The sequence below is a fragment of the Marmota monax genome, unplaced genomic scaffold (assembly GCF_021218885.2).
Source record: "Marmota monax isolate L192 unplaced genomic scaffold, Marmota_monax_Labrador192_F-V1.1 WCK01_AAM20220418_F8-fsc00074, whole genome shotgun sequence".
NCBI classification, from domain to species: Eukaryota; Metazoa; Chordata; class Mammalia; order Rodentia; family Sciuridae; genus Marmota; species Marmota monax.
Window position 1 is genome coordinate 7,185,227 of NW_026694232.1, and position 15,649 is coordinate 7,200,875.

General features: G+C 33.7%; 1 protein-coding gene across 5 annotated transcripts in view; it reads left to right on the forward strand.

Moving 5' to 3' along the window:
• The window catches only part of Fxr1 (FMR1 autosomal homolog 1), a 69,133-nt gene that overhangs the window by 36,639 nt on the left and 16,845 nt on the right, over positions 1-15,649 (forward strand). For all 5 annotated transcript variants that reach the window (XM_046466826.2, XM_046466827.2, XM_046466829.2 and 2 more), the window contains exons 4-10: positions 3,265-3,336; positions 3,895-4,043; positions 4,266-4,359; positions 4,809-4,925; positions 6,440-6,610; positions 9,195-9,273; positions 13,030-13,139. In XM_046466826.2, coding sequence (XP_046322782.1) covers positions 3,265-3,336; positions 3,895-4,043; positions 4,266-4,359; positions 4,809-4,925; positions 6,440-6,610; positions 9,195-9,273; positions 13,030-13,139 — 792 coding nt within the window. The remainder of the gene's footprint in view (positions 1-3,264; positions 3,337-3,894; positions 4,044-4,265; positions 4,360-4,808; positions 4,926-6,439; positions 6,611-9,194; positions 9,274-13,029; positions 13,140-15,649) is intronic.

The following is a 15,649-nucleotide window of genomic DNA, read 5'->3' on the forward strand; positions in this document are numbered from 1 at the left end:
CGCTACATATGAATTAAGTTTCTATAAGGTAAGCTTTGATGGAAATAGAATAAAAGAGGTTTAAGTAATTTAATATTATCATTTTAGCAAATCTAGCTTGAGGTGCCCAACCACTGAAGTGTATTGAAGTTCATATTAATAAAATATAAAATGTAATTCTGTTTTTGATTCCATATTCCTTGTTTTGATGATACGTAAACCTAAAATGGATAAAATTCTCTCAGTATAGCTAATTACTCATCAGCTGTTATTTGTGATTCTAAAACTCAGTACGTCTTGTAAATATTGATATCACATTTTAAATATTTTTCTGAAAAGATCTGTTGTGGTTGGGCACTGTCTATATGCCTGTAATTCTAGTGACTATAGGAAGGCTGAGGCAGTAGTGTCTCAAGGTGAAGGCCATCCTCATCAACTTGGGACCTGTGAGACCCTCTCAGATTTCAAAAGGGTGGGAGTATGTGGCTCAGTGGTAGAGTGCTCCTGAGTTTAAGCCTCAGTAGTACAAGGGAAAGTACTATAATAAAGATCTATTGTTGTTACTTCTCATTTTCTAGTTCATTTTACATTCTGATTATCAGAATGCAATACTTGAAAAATAGTTTGAAACAGTGTGGGTTCCAGTTTTATCAAAGATTACGGCCATTTTTTTGTGTGCTTATAATTATGGCATATTTTTGTATTTAGCCAATTGGATTGACTAAGCCTTTAAAAATTTTATATTCAGCATCTGTCATTCTAGTCAACTTAAAGACTGCCTTTGGCATTTTTCTACTTAAGTAATTTTTGGTGCACAAGAATACTATCCTGTATTCTGGAAAAGAGCATGTTCCAACTCCTTATCAGATAAGTATTTCATGTGATTAAGTTCCAGTTGAGTGTTTAAATGAATGAGAATATTACCTTTCTTTTTTTGTTCCTAGAAATAAGCTGTTTGAGGACATTTATCTAGGATGCTGTCATGTGAAGACTTCATAGTCTGCGACATTATGCTTTATAATTTCACATTCATCAATAGAATCTAGAGTGCTGCTGTTTTTTTGCCTTCTGGTTCCTATAGTAATTGTGAAGGGTCTTCCTGTGTAAATTTTCTTTTTAACTATGGATAGAAAATAATAAATTCCAAATTCTCTACTGTTCACAAATAATAGAAAGCAGCAAAAAAAGATGGTATAGTCAGTGTTTTGGTGCTTTCTTAAAAGAGATGGGATACTTGAGGCTATGCAATAAGGAAAACTGATAGATGGCGGTAATAATTTCAGTGTGATATCCTTTTAGGTGTTGCCATCATTCTTAAGAAATCTTTAAAATAAACTGGGGTCAACTTGGTAGTGTACTAGCTTAGCAGGCCCAAGCACCAATAAATAATAAAAGCTGAGACTAATCAATGATGATGAAAAAATAAAATATTTCAAGATAGAGGGAAACTAAGATTGTTAGATTTATTCATTTTGGGGGGAGGGGCACCAGTGATTGAACCCAGGAGTGCTTAACCACTGAGTCACATCCCCAAACTATTTTTTTTTTTTTTTTTGAGATAGCGTCAGCAACTTAGCAAGGCCCTATCTTTGAACTTGTGATCCTCCTGACTCAGTCTTCTGATCTGCTGGGTTTACAGTTGTGCATCACCATACCTGGCTCTACTTAGATTTATTGTAAAAGGGTCCAGTATATAACATCAAATTAGAAGGTGGAATGAGTTTTATTCAGTTAAAATTTGTGGAAGATCTCTAAGAAACAGTAAAAGTGATGAAATATACATTAATTAGATCTTCTCAAGATAAGTTAATATGCTAAAATTGAGTTTACAGATCCTGATTGTAATATTGGTCTTCCTGTTTTTTTCACCCCATAGTTGCCTCGCCACCCTCTCCCATCATGTGATACTATAAAAGTTGATCTTTAATAGTCTGTCTTTACTAGGAATTGAACCTGGGGTGGCCTACTCCTCAGCCACTATATTTTGAGACAGAATCCTTCTAAGTTACTGAGGCTAGCCTTGATCTTGATCCTCCTTCCTGAGCCTTCTCAATTACTGGAATTACAGACTAGAGCCACCAGTTCCCAACTGATTGTTATTAGATTTTGTTTTATTCATTTTCTATTCTAGTATTCCCACTACTTCAAGGTGTCTTTTTTTAACTGAGGCTATAACCCAGGGCCACTTTATCATTGAACTACAAACCTCAAATTTGCAATCCTCCTGCTTTGGCTTCCTGAGTTATGTGGATTACATGTTGTGCGCCACCACACCCAACTGATCATGATTAGGTTTTGTCTTAATTCATTTACTGTGCCATTATTCCCACTACTTAAACTATTTTTAAAATGATGTTGATAGGATTTCAGGCTTTCCATAAGGTTTATTTGCATGTTTGGGTATTGATACCATTTGTAGACTTCCCCTAACGACTTCTGCATAGGCAGTCCTAGGTCCTGTAATCAAGATATTTGTGGCACACTGCTTTGTTGTTTCTTTCCAGCCAACCACTTGTGTATATTGAAAATACATCATGCAAGGTTCTGTATCATAAGGAGAATGATAAGCTACTGATTGGCAGAAGAGATATTTCTATTGTATGTTGTTTATAAGAATAACAGGCAATGTTGCTGGGTGGGACTGCTTTCAATCCTATTACTGTTAAAAAACCAAAACAATAAACAGAAAATGTCTGTGCACACGAAGATGCGGCGTGTGCGCACGTGCGCACACACACACACACGCACACACAACCAAAAATAACCAAAAAAACCCCACAATACCAAAACTGCTGATGTTAACATTTAACATTTATAAAGAATATAATATCTGTATAGTTGGCTAAGTGGACTAAAAGAGTAATTTTTTGTATTTCAGCTCAATCATTTTAATATGTTTGGCTTGGGTTCAAAGGATCTAAATGTCACGTGTAAATATATTTAAAATGGGGTTTATCATTTTTGAAAACAGCTTTTCGTTTTGATGAATAATGGTGACACAGACTGTAGGACCTGTAATTTTCTTTCTACCTTGTAAGAAGCATTTCTTTAAAGTAATGTTTATATTTAGTAAGTCCAAGAAACCAGATTACCCAAAAAAGTATTCAGGCTTATTTTTGAAGCAAAATTTAAGTGTACTTAATACTTTTTTAAAGTTCATTTAGTATACCAATTTCGATGACATTTTCTTTGTTTTAGTATTTGCAATATATAACAAGCCATTTTATAATGTTGAAATCTTTTGGGATGAATGGATAAACACATTTCCCCCACTATACTTCTCAGGTATATTCAAGAGCAAATGACCAAGAACCATGTGGATGGTGGTTGGCTAAAGTTCGGATGATGAAAGGAGAAGTAAGTGATGTTGACACTTGTTTCTTGATTGTTTTCAAGAAAAAAATCTCAGCTCTTGATTTCTATAAATTTTATTCTAGCATTCAATTTTTTTAATATTAATTTTTTTGGTTGTAGGTGCATACAGTACCTTTATTTTATTTATTTTTATGTGGTGCTGAGGATTAAACCCAGGGCCTCACACGTGCTAGGCAATTGCTCTACCACTGAGCCACAACCCCAGCCCTCCAGCATTCAGTTTTATGCCTAAAAGCCTACCTTAAAAATAGTTCATCTGACATTTCAAAAATTCATTAGACAGTTAATTTTTTGTTTGTGTTCTGTGTTGGGAAACACCAAAGCTGCTTTCCAGAGGCACACCTCAAGCCTGTAAAGAACACCAAAGTTCTTATTTGTAAAAATTTATAATCTAGTTAAGGCAAATTAGATTGATACAACTAAAATGGGCTTAGTATTTATGCTAGAAGGAGGTTAAGCTGAGCAAGGTAATTATAATTTCATTTAAAGTTCATTATTTTTGTTCAGAAGGGATTTTTAAAGTATTTTGATGTCTTTTAGTTTTATGTCATTGAATATGCTGCTTGTGATGCCACTTACAATGAAATAGTGACATTTGAACGTCTTCGGCCTGTCAATCAGAATAAAACTGTCAAAAAAAATACGTTCTTCAAGTGCACAGTTGATGTTCCTGAGGATTTGAGAGAGGCGTGAGTAATTTTACTATTGGACTGCTTTGTGAGGGTTTTTTTTTTTTTTTCTGCAGAACAGTATTTTTTTTTTCCTCAGTCAAAACCTTCTGATGGGAAGCCTTTTTAATAAACAAGATTTTAATGGGAGATGTCAAAATGAAATATTAAGTTTGCATTATAACCCTTCCCTAAATTTAATCTATTATTGAAATCATAATATCTGAATTAATTTCTCTCTAGGTGTGCTAACGAAAATGCACATAAAGATTTTAAAAAAGCAGTAGGAGCATGCAGAATTTTTTACCATCCAGAAACCACGCAGCTAATGATACTGGTAAGATAATAACATATTTTAAGGTAGCTAATTAATGACTTGCATAGATCTTATTAATTAGATATTTTGAAAATAAAAGCTTAAGGTAAACATGTATAGTGAATTTATTAAAACAGTGTAAGAATTTTGGCAGCTGTAAAGTGTTAATTCCTTTTGATCTTTTCTGGTGTCAGGGAAACAAAAAAATTGATAATATGACATTTTTAAAATTGTAAAATTTTTAATGTGTGTTATATTCTGGATTTCCCTCCTACCCAAACTTACTCTGATAGCAGATAATTTAGAAAGGAAAGTAAGATTATTTAAGAAAAGGGGGGTGTTACCTAACTTAGGGGAGGAAGGAGTGTCAAAAGTGTAATAGATGAAATTAAAGAAGATAGTATGTATAGATTTGTGTTTGTGTTATCTTGAAAAACAATTAAACTTTTGAGTGATTAATTTGTTTATAGTCCGCCAGTGAAGCAACTGTGAAGAGAGTAAATATTTTAAGTGACATGCATCTGCGAAGTATTCGTACAAAGTTGATGCTAATGTCCAGAAATGAAGAGGCCACTAAGCATTTAGAAGTAAGTGAGTTTCTGATTCATAGTGGAGGAGGGAGGGGGAGCATGGGAGGAATGGAGGAACTCTAGATAGGCAGAGGGGATAGGATGGGAAGGGAGGGGGGCTTGTGGGGTTAGTAATGATGGCGGAATGTGATGGATATTATTATCCAAAGCATATGTATAAAGACATGAATTGGTGTGAATATACTTTGTATACAACCTGAGATAGGAAAAATTGTGCTTTATTTGTGTAATAATTGTAATGCATTCTGCTATCACATAAATAAAAAAATTAATAAAAAAGAAAATAAATTTTTCACTATTGTTTATAAAGTAGAAGTATGTTTATTTTTGTGTACCTTTATTTTTATAAGTATGCTTTTCACCTTCTGTGGCCTGTTTTATGGCTAATATCTGGAGGTCATAGAAGAAGGACTCTTCTATTTTATCAAACTTTCTTTTGCTAAATGCCTCTTGATTATTTTGTTGTGGCTGAGATACTAGTTGTCAAAAGAGCTTAGAGACTAAACTAGGGTTGCTGAATTACTGTATTGCTAGTTCTCTGCTCTGTCTTTACCCCTACTACTTTTTTTTTTCTTTTAAACTACCCTTTCCCTGTCAGTCATGACACACTTGTTGAGTAACTTAGATCAGTTTCATAACTCATGTAGGATATGAGGATTAGGTGAGGGAAATTACATTACATGCAGTATCCTCCTTCCCCATAGGCATGTAATTTATTAATATTAAGCCTGTTGTGTCTGCGCTATCTCAAGATTCTTTCTTTTCTCATTTTTTTCACTACTATTCTTGCTCTTCCCCTTTCCCTCACCCTTCCCACCTCTGAACACTTGTACACACAAACATTACAACCCCCCCCCCCCCCCACACACACACACACTCGGGATTGAACCCAGTAATAAAGTTGGAGGCTAATCTCAACAACTTAGTGGGACCCTGACTCAAATTGAGTAATAGAAGGTGTTGGGGATGTAGCTCAGTGGTAAAGTGCACCTGGCTTGAGTTTCTGGTACTATAAATAAATAAATAGTGTACAAATAGTCTAGTCAAAACATGTTTTTGCTTCCATTTTTTGTGACACCAAATGAGTTTCTTTTAAGCAATTGAAATTTGGCCTTAATTTTCTCTCTAGGCTCTTATAACCAACCAAACCATCTTCTTCCCTCCTTCCTTTCAGTCTATTTATTTTTTGTTTAGTGGTTTTTTTTTTTTAAATACAGATCTCACTAAGTAACTTAACGGCTTGGCTAATTTGCTGAGGCTGTCCTTGAACTTGACTTATTTCACTTATCAAAGTAATGTTAAAGTTCATCCTTGTGTATGTCGGAATTTCATTTCTTTTAAGGTTAAAAGGTACTGTATTTTATGTACATTTTATGTACATTTTGTTTATCCATTTTTTGGTTGTTTTCCACCCTCCTGATTATTTTGAATAATGCTGTGAGCCTGAGTGTATAAAAACTGTTTTGTGTTTGATTTCTTGTAAGAAATTCTAATTTTTTTGTTTTTACTAGTGCACGAAACAACTTGCAGCAGCATTTCATGAAGAATTTGTTGTGAGAGAAGATTTAATGGGACTGGCAATAGGTACACATGGTAGTAATATACAACAAGCTAGGAAGGTTCCTGGAGTTACCGCCATTGAACTAGATGAAGATACTGGAACATTTAGAATCTATGGAGAAGTAAGTTATCTCTTCCTGCCTGAGCTTTTACTTTACAGCATATTAACAAACCTATTGTTTATATAAATAAGTTGTTGATGGGCCTTTTATTATTTATTTATTTGTATGTGGTGCTGAGAATCAAACCCAGTGTCTCACATATGCCAGGCAAGTGCTCTACCACTGAGCCACAACTTTAGCCCTGTTTAATTATATTTTATCTGTACTTTTCATTTGTCAAAGCACTTTTTAAGGTTAAATTTATGCATTTAGAAGCAATTACTATAGTAATCATTATTTAAGAAGGTGAATTGAGGGGGCTTGCCAAGAATTGTGAGGCATAGGGTTTGATCCCCAGCACCACATAAAAGGAAGTTATTCTGTTTATCTACAACTAAAAATATTTTTTAAAAAATAGAAGTTGATTTTATAAGATTTATTGGATAATAAATGAGTAGCATTTTCAGGTTTTCCTTAACTGCTTTTCAGTTTCTTTTTTATGCTCATTACAAATAATTTATCAAAAAATAAAAAAATTTCTTTTGGGGAGGTGCTTGGAATCAAGCCCAGGGCCTTGTGTGTCTTAGGCAAGCACATTACCATTGAGTTGTTTCCCTAGCTCAGACATTCAAATACTGTTTTCAGCGCTTTCTGTATGTCAGGCACTGGTAATAGTAAATAGCATATGATACAAATATCATTATATAACTTGAATTTGGATAGTAATTTGTCACTTGTTAACTGTGACATTTAAAAGGATAGAAATTAGTAGATATTTAAAAATATGTACCTAATAGAATCAAAACCAGTATCTCACAGTGAGATTATCTTTAAAATTTGAGTAAATGGATTTTATTAATTGATGAAATTTCAAGCCTTTCATTTCAGCTCATTTTGTATAATTCTGACAAGATGCTTCATTTTTATTTCTGAAATCTTTGAAAATGAATAGTGTGACATAGTCATTAAGAAGATAGGCTTTAGAGCCATACTCTGTGGGTTCGAATCCTGTCTTTACCATTTAGAATGGGCTTAAGACAAGTCACTTAAGTTCCTCGAATAAGTGTCTCTCTATAAAATGATGATGATGATGATATATAATGCTATTTACCTTTGTAATTTATTTTGGTGCTGCTGGGAATTGAGCCCAGGACCTTCAGTGCTAGTTAAGCACTCTACCACTGTGCTACATTCCTGTTTTTTTTTTAAAGAATTAAGTGTGTGTGGGGTTTTTTTTTTTGTTTTTTTTTTTTAATGTTTAATTTTGTTTTGGTACTAGGAATTGAACCCAGTGGCACTTAACCACAGAACTACGTCCTAGCCCTTTTTATTTTGAAATAGGGTTTGGGTAAACTGCTGAGGCTGGTCTTGAACTTGGAATCCTGCCTCAGTTTCCTGAGTCACCTGGATTACCCAGTGTGTCCCACTATGCCTGGCTTCATATGGTTTATTTTATTTTATTATTGTGTTTGGTATCAGGGATTGAATCCAAGTGGCTTAACCCCTAAGCCACATTTTGAGTCAGTTTTATTTTTAATTTTGTGTCAGGGTCTCTTGTAAATGGGATTGTAGATGTGCACCACTATGTCTCACTGCATATAGTTGATGGTGGAGTGAGCACACAATACATTTGAGCTGTGGTCATTAAAAAACAAATATTAAAAGAGGAAGTAACTACAAAAAATAGAGGTGCATACCTGTAATTCTAGGGATTTAGGAGGGTGAGGCAGGATTACAAGTTTGAGGCCAGTTTTAGTAACTTAGAATCTCATTAAGTTGTTTATAACCTTGCTATCTCAAAAAAATGAAGAGGCTTTGCATGTAGTCCAGTGGTAAAGCTCCTGGATTCAATTCCTAGTATTCCCAGACAAGGAGGAAGTAACTTTTATTGAAATGTGTGAAATCTCTTAAAGACATCTTCCCTTCCAGTTTATTAAAATTACACCATTAAAAACTTAGATGGTTTTGTAATCTTATTATTGGGTACTTCTAAAAATGTGTCTCTCCAAAAACTTTTAAAATCACATACCCTCCCTGTTCCTGGTACTAGGGATTGAACCCAGTGGTGCTCTGTGCCACTGAGTTACATCTCTTTAAATATTGAGGCGCAGGGTCTGAATAAGTTGACTAGTCTGGCCTTGACCTTGTCATTCTGCTGCCTCCAGCCTTCCCAGTCACAAGGATTACAGGTGTGCATCATACCTGCATTAAGATTATTTCTAATGTTGAGCCTAAACCAAAAATAGAGAGTCTTAGAAAAATTAAAACATTATTATTTTAAACACACACCTGGAGAAATGCATCATGTGAGTATGTTTAGGATTGGGTTAAAATTTGGCTGCTTAGTAGCTGCACAATAGAAGTATTGTTAATATTGTCAGCATGTAAAATGGGACCTTAGAAATGCCTGGCCTTTTTAGGTTTTAGTAGTATATCGGGTTTTTTTTTTTTTTTAAGTACTTTGTGTAAATTACTTACACACTTCACTGGCCTCACCAGAATCTCTTAGTACAGCAAAATTCAGAATTTTCTTTTTGTCTTATTTTTGTTTAGGATTATGTGCTGCTTCAAGACCCTAACAAAACTTTATTTTTCCCACATTTAGAGTGCTGATGCTGTTAAAAAGGCTAGAGGTTTCTTGGAATTTGTGGAGGATTTTATTCAGGTTCCTAGGAATCTTGTTGGTAGGTACTTCTAATAAATGTTAAAAAGTTAAATATTACTTATAGTGAATTAATTGAAATCATTCTTGTAGTCTGATTACATTATTCTACTTATAGCAATGTGGAATAACTAGATAGCAAAATTTATTTAATTATTGATTGATTGTTTCTTGTCATTGTCAAATGTTAAAAAGTAAAAATGTCTTTTTTCTCTACAGTGTGACCTGATAATAGTTCCCACAATTTTTGTTAACAGTTTGTCATTAATAGTTTTTCTGTTCATCCTTGGGGCTCTTTCCTATTCTTGATTTTATGTGTTTTTATCATTCATATGTGCACCAGAATGGTTACATTACTTTTTGAGAATTGGTTGCGACTGATTTTTTTGTTTAGTACAGAAGAAAAAAGTAACTGTGGAATAAGAATAGAGTAATAAACTTATTCACAGTAGGTCCTGAATTTAAAAATAAGTTATGTTAAAGGCATATGTTGAGTCATGGACAGGAGAGAAAGAAGGTGATGATAATATGAAGGGAGGTTTCACTGTTAAGGACTTATCACCTTTAATGAAAATCATTTTACCCATGGTTTATAAGTTAAGGTGACAAAATATTTGGGTTTAAAGTTATGGATAAATTAGCAGTGTAGTTCAGGGGGAAGTTAGTTAATGGCTGTGATTAATAATGTCATTTGTCTTCGCTATGTCTTTTTAAGTGCCATTTTATGGCAAATGGGATGGATTTGGTTATGTGTTAAGTACTTAGGGATTTTCCTAAATAATGTAAAATGAAGCACCAACATAATGTGGAATAATTTAGTGGTAAGGAAATGTTTTATTTCTTCATTGTCTCTATACTTTTGAGCATAACTAATTAGTTTTAGCCTTTTGTGCTCTGTTTACATGACTCCAGTCATTAGGAATTTCTTAGCTCTAGTTGTTTTGTTAATTTCTGTAGTACAATCAAAAATAGTAAGAATATTAAAACACTTTCATTCTTAAATGTTATTTTTGTCCATTATACTTACTCAAGAACCAATATACTGCAGAAAAATAGTTTATAACATAGAATTTGTTTTTTGTTTCAACAATTAGTTATGTAAGAAGATTCTTAATTCTGCTTAATGTCAAACATTTGAAATAGGTATGTCATAATGCCACTTGATAAGCTCTGCTTAAGCAATTCTTGGAGTATCAGTGGTTAATAAAGACTGAAAAGCTGGAGAGATGAGATACTAAAATTGAATAAAAGCTTGAAGAACTTTGTATAATTTTAATAAATATTGATACAAAATGTTATCAAATGATAATTGTTGAATGAAATCACCCTTGCAAACTGCTTTTGAAAAACTTAAGTACTTTTTTAGTCATTTAAATCACACTAAATCATGAAATTATTGGTATTTTTTGGGTGCTAACATTATGATAGCTTCTTTGTAAGACATGATGATTTAACTATAGTAAGGTTTTCTCATTTGTAAAAACAAATTAATGGTAGGGGTTGGGAAAGGGAATCAGTTTTTTTCCCCCCAGTTCAATTCTGAGATAGTCTTGGTCCAATAAAGTTTGTGGTATTGGTAATTATGAATATAAATTCCTAGTATTTCAAAAATAAGGAAATGGGATATATTTGTGATGCTCTAATTCTTTTCTTTATTCATATATCAGTGAAGTTACGTTAGTTTATTATGTCTCTGTTTTCTTCCCCTATCCTGTCTTGGTTAGCTCCATTTATGTATGGATTGTGTTCTCTTAAGGACATACATATTAATTACAACTTCCTTCACAGGAAGTGCAAATGGGGATTTGCATTTGTTTCCGTTGGTGAAACACTGAAGAATAGTTTAAAAATTTCTGTTGGTTGTCATGTATAATACTACTATCGTTCCCTCAAGTATTTCATGGGTGAAACAGTCTTGAAAAAACAGTGCATTCTTTGAAAAAAAAAATAGTGCATTCTTTGTCCAAGTAAATAGAAAAAGAGGACTGATTGATAAACGAGATTGAGGACCACTTGGTGGATAAGTTCCAGAGAGGATTCCTTTACCCATTTAGGTTCTCAGAATTCTAGAATTTGACTCCCCCTACCCCCAGTTCCTAAATCAAAACAAAATACTGTGTCCATATTGGACCGAAAGCCCTTTACTTCTTAGAAGCCTTCCTTTAATCACTTTACTCTATCCCTTTGAACATTTATATTCAATGCTCAATTTATACTACAGGTCTGCTTCAGTTTGTCAATTTGCTCTGGAATTATATTATGGAAATGATCATTTAAAATATTGTCAGTCTCTGGTGGGACTATATAAAACTTGCAGGTAGGTCCCTGCCAAGGACCCCAGAAGAATGATGGATGTTTACTCACCACTGGTATAATTCATAAGAAGGAAGAACAAAGACTGTGATTCTGGGGGGAGGGATAATGTTCTTTTAACCTGTTTTTTTTTTTTTTTTTTTTTTTTTCGAATAGATAATTGGCTTATTTTTAGCAGGGTCAAGGATGAAGTTGCTGCTTGAGCCTCACTGTGTTAACATGAAGGTTGCTTTTATGTGCTGCTGCTAGGGCTTCTCTGAAGACTTATATCATGTGAATTCCCTATCCTATTCCCTCTCTCTCTCTCTCTCTCACTTTTTTTTATTCTGTTGCTGCTGCTTTTAATTTTAGGGTTACAGGGAAGAAAGTTAAGAGTAGGGAAAAGAGCGAGAAAATCCATTATAGTTAAGCTTTTCCTGTGTTGACCAGTTTGTTTTCATTGTTCCTCATTGGTTCTTCAGTGGAAATTGTTCTTTCAAGGATGCAGTGGGAAAACTTAACATTTTAACTTCTTTCTACCAAAATGCAGCTAAGATTTTTTGTGAAAATAAATTGTTAAAAAATATAAATGGGGATGTGCACTTGATTAAAAAATATGGGGTTGCTCTTAACTTTATATGGGATATACATCTGTTCCATATAGTGAAGGTTACCAAAATATTTACTTTTTACTAGGTAGTACTACCTGGTGTTGCTTTGTTATTATTATTATTATTTTTTTGTGTTAATCTTTATAACTAGATAGTAAGTTCTTGGGGAAGGAGTCTTCACATCCCCCTTTGTGTTTCTCATGTCATTATTGTATGTTCAATAATTGCTGGTTGACAGACTGATAATGATAAGTCAACTATGGAAAAGGTAAATAATTTGAATTTTATGTCATTTTACTATATTTCATACCTAGCAAGGTAGCAGGAATATTGTATACATGTTATGTATTTTTATATAAAAACTATGAAGTACTCGATTTAAAATGTAGTACTTGTTAAATGTGAATATTTTATGGAAGAGAATGTTCATTTTAAAGCGATATTCGAGGCAGCTATGTTGTGGACAAACAGAACCTTAAAAATAAAGGCAAAATTTCATAATTTGATAGTTTTGAACAAACTAATATGCTTAATGCCAAATTAAAATAGTTTTCTCTTTGCTTTTATGTAAGTTTTGAAATGGGTTAGAGTTGATTGATATTTTTGAGAGTGAAAAATGATATTATTTTAAAAAGTCTGAAAATTGCTTACGCATGACCAGCATTGTCAATCTCAGTTAAAATGCATTGGCATACTGAAGAGAAAGAAATTTCAGAGCGAGGATAAAATTTGTTGGTAGTCTGTAGGTGAGTTAGTTGAAGGTAGAAAGATGGATCTTGTTGGTGAAAATTTGATAGCAAGTTAGATGTTACTTGGGCTGATGTTAAATGGATATCAAATGTTTTTTAACTTGTATTTGTTTTGTCTTACTAAAGGAAAGGTAATTGGAAAAAATGGCAAAGTTATTCAAGAAATAGTGGACAAATCTGGTGTGGTTCGGGTGAGAATTGAAGGAGATAATGAAAATAAACTACCTAGAGAAGATGTAAGTACAGTTGTATTCATGTTCTTTTCTTGGATGACTTAGCATGTTATATTTTGAAAATCATTATGGAAACAAGTTACATCTGTTGAGCTACTTAACTCTAGTTACATCACTGATTATATGAGCCTTGGGTTTGTCAATACTATTTTTTTTTTAAATTTTTTTTTAGTTTTTGATGGACCTTTATTTCATTAATTTATATGTGGTGCTGAGAATCAAACCTAGTGCCTCACACATGCTAGGCAAGTGCTTTATCCCTGAGCCACAACCCCAGCCCAATACTTTTTTTTTTAAGCCATTTATTAATACAAACATTTTAGTTGGATCATATTAAGTTTTATGTTTTTTATTGTTTTGTTCGTTTTTTTGTTGGTGCTAGGGATTGAACCTGGAGTCTTTACATAAGGGAGGCAAGCAGTCTACCACTAAGCCACATCCTCAGCCCTCTTTTTTATTCTTAGGGTGCAAAGTTATAGAATTTGATTCTCAACAAAACAGTCTGTTGTAAAGGAATTTTTGGTCACATTCTCCTTGTTCTTTTTGTAGAACCTGAAAGTGTTCATCATTTTTAATTGAATTTTTCATGCTTTTATGTTGTTATTAATTCTGATACCATCTTTCTGAAATTTCTTTTTCCATCTGTCTTCTCACATGGTGATTTTTTCCCACAATTGTTGTTGACTCTTTTGTACATTACTTCATATTTGTAGATTCAATGGCCAAACTTATACACTTGACTTAAGCCTTGGTATCCCTGAATATAAACTAAGGATTTTCTCCAAAATTATTTCCCAGAAAGAATACGCTTATAGCTTCTTAGTTTTACACAATAGAGTACTATTTGGGGTGGTTGTTAACTGTTGGATAGAATCTGTCCAATTAGTACTGGGGATTGAATCCAGGGGACCTTTACCATTGAGCTACATCCCCAGTCCTTTTTATTTTTTTATCTTTGAGACAGGGTCTCACTAAGTTGCTGGCCTTGAACTTGGGATATTCCTGCCTCATTCTCCCGTGTTGCTGGGATTACAGTTAATCATTGTACATGATTAAACAGTTGGGATGTATAAAATAGGTATGGATGAGGAAATGCCTTTTTGTATTAGAAGCTTATGGTGCTAAGATCCAGCCTGGTTATGGTGTTGGAATGCATGATTTGTAACTTCTGATGTTTTTATATATTCTTTAAAAATTTTTGCAATCCTGGGAATTGAACCCTGGGCTTTCTAGGTGTTAGGCAAGTCCTTTATCACTGAACTACATACCTAGTTAACAATATGGCTTTTTAAAAAAATTGTGGGAATTTCAGAGAATTTATGCATGCCAGGCAAGCATGCTGCCAATGAGTTACTATCTGTCTAGCACTCTAGCCTTCTGATATTTTTAGGAGAAGGAGGAAATATATGATATACAACATTGTTATTTTTAAAATGAAATTTGAATGTTGTTATGGGGATAACCATTTTATAAGTTAACGTTTTTAAACTGGAGACTCAGTTTATAACTAGTTTACTGTGAAGCCCTACTTGTCCCCTGCTTATATACCATAGTAATAATGCTTATTGGTATAATTGGGCATTTAATATATTTTTTATTTCTTTTTGGTAATAGGGATTGAACTCAGGGGTGCTTTAGAAATAAGCTATATACCTAGCTCTCCCCCGCTTTAATTTTTGAGACAGTCTCACCAGGATTTTTTGTCCAAATTGCTGAGGGATTACCAGGATTTGGGATTACCATGCCCAGTTAAGTGCATTTTTTTTTTTTTAAGAAGAAAGTTTTTAATCCCCAAATTTATTTCTCTTCTCTGTTATTTTAAAAAATCTTTCTGTTCTGAAATTCAGCCTCATAAACAAAAGCCTGGGTTAGTCCTTGGGTTCAGTTTAATATCTGGGATTAAGTATCTTTTTTTTCCCCTCTTACCAGGGATTAGACTCAGGGACACTGAGTCTAATCTGCCAATAAGCCAAATTCCCAGTCCCTTTTTGTATTTTATTTAGGGACAGGGTCTCATGGAGTTGCGTAGCGCCTCACTGTTGCAGAGACTGGCTGTGAACTTTGAATTCTCCTGTCTTAGCCTCCTGAGCTACTAGAATTACAGGCATGTGTGTCTGTCAGACTCTTTCTTGTTGTGTTTTTTGGTATCAGGTATTGAACCCAGTGTCCATCAACCACTGAGCCACATCCTCAGCCCTTTTTTGTATTATTTAGAAGCACAGGGTCTTGCTGAATTGCTTAGAGCCTTCCAGGTTGCTGAGGCTCACTTTAAACTCAATGATCCTCCTGCCTCATTGAGCCACGGGGATTATAGGCATGCACCACCATCATGCCCAGCTGCTATTTATTTATTTATTTAAAGTGAAAAAGATTTTTTATTCCAATTTTGACATCCTGGAAAGTGCAAAATAGAAAGGAATTAATTCAGTGGTTGATAAAAGAACCTGTTTTTAATAGTAATTTCTTTGTTTATACATTGTGTAAGTATTTACACTCTGTAGGTAATATATTCT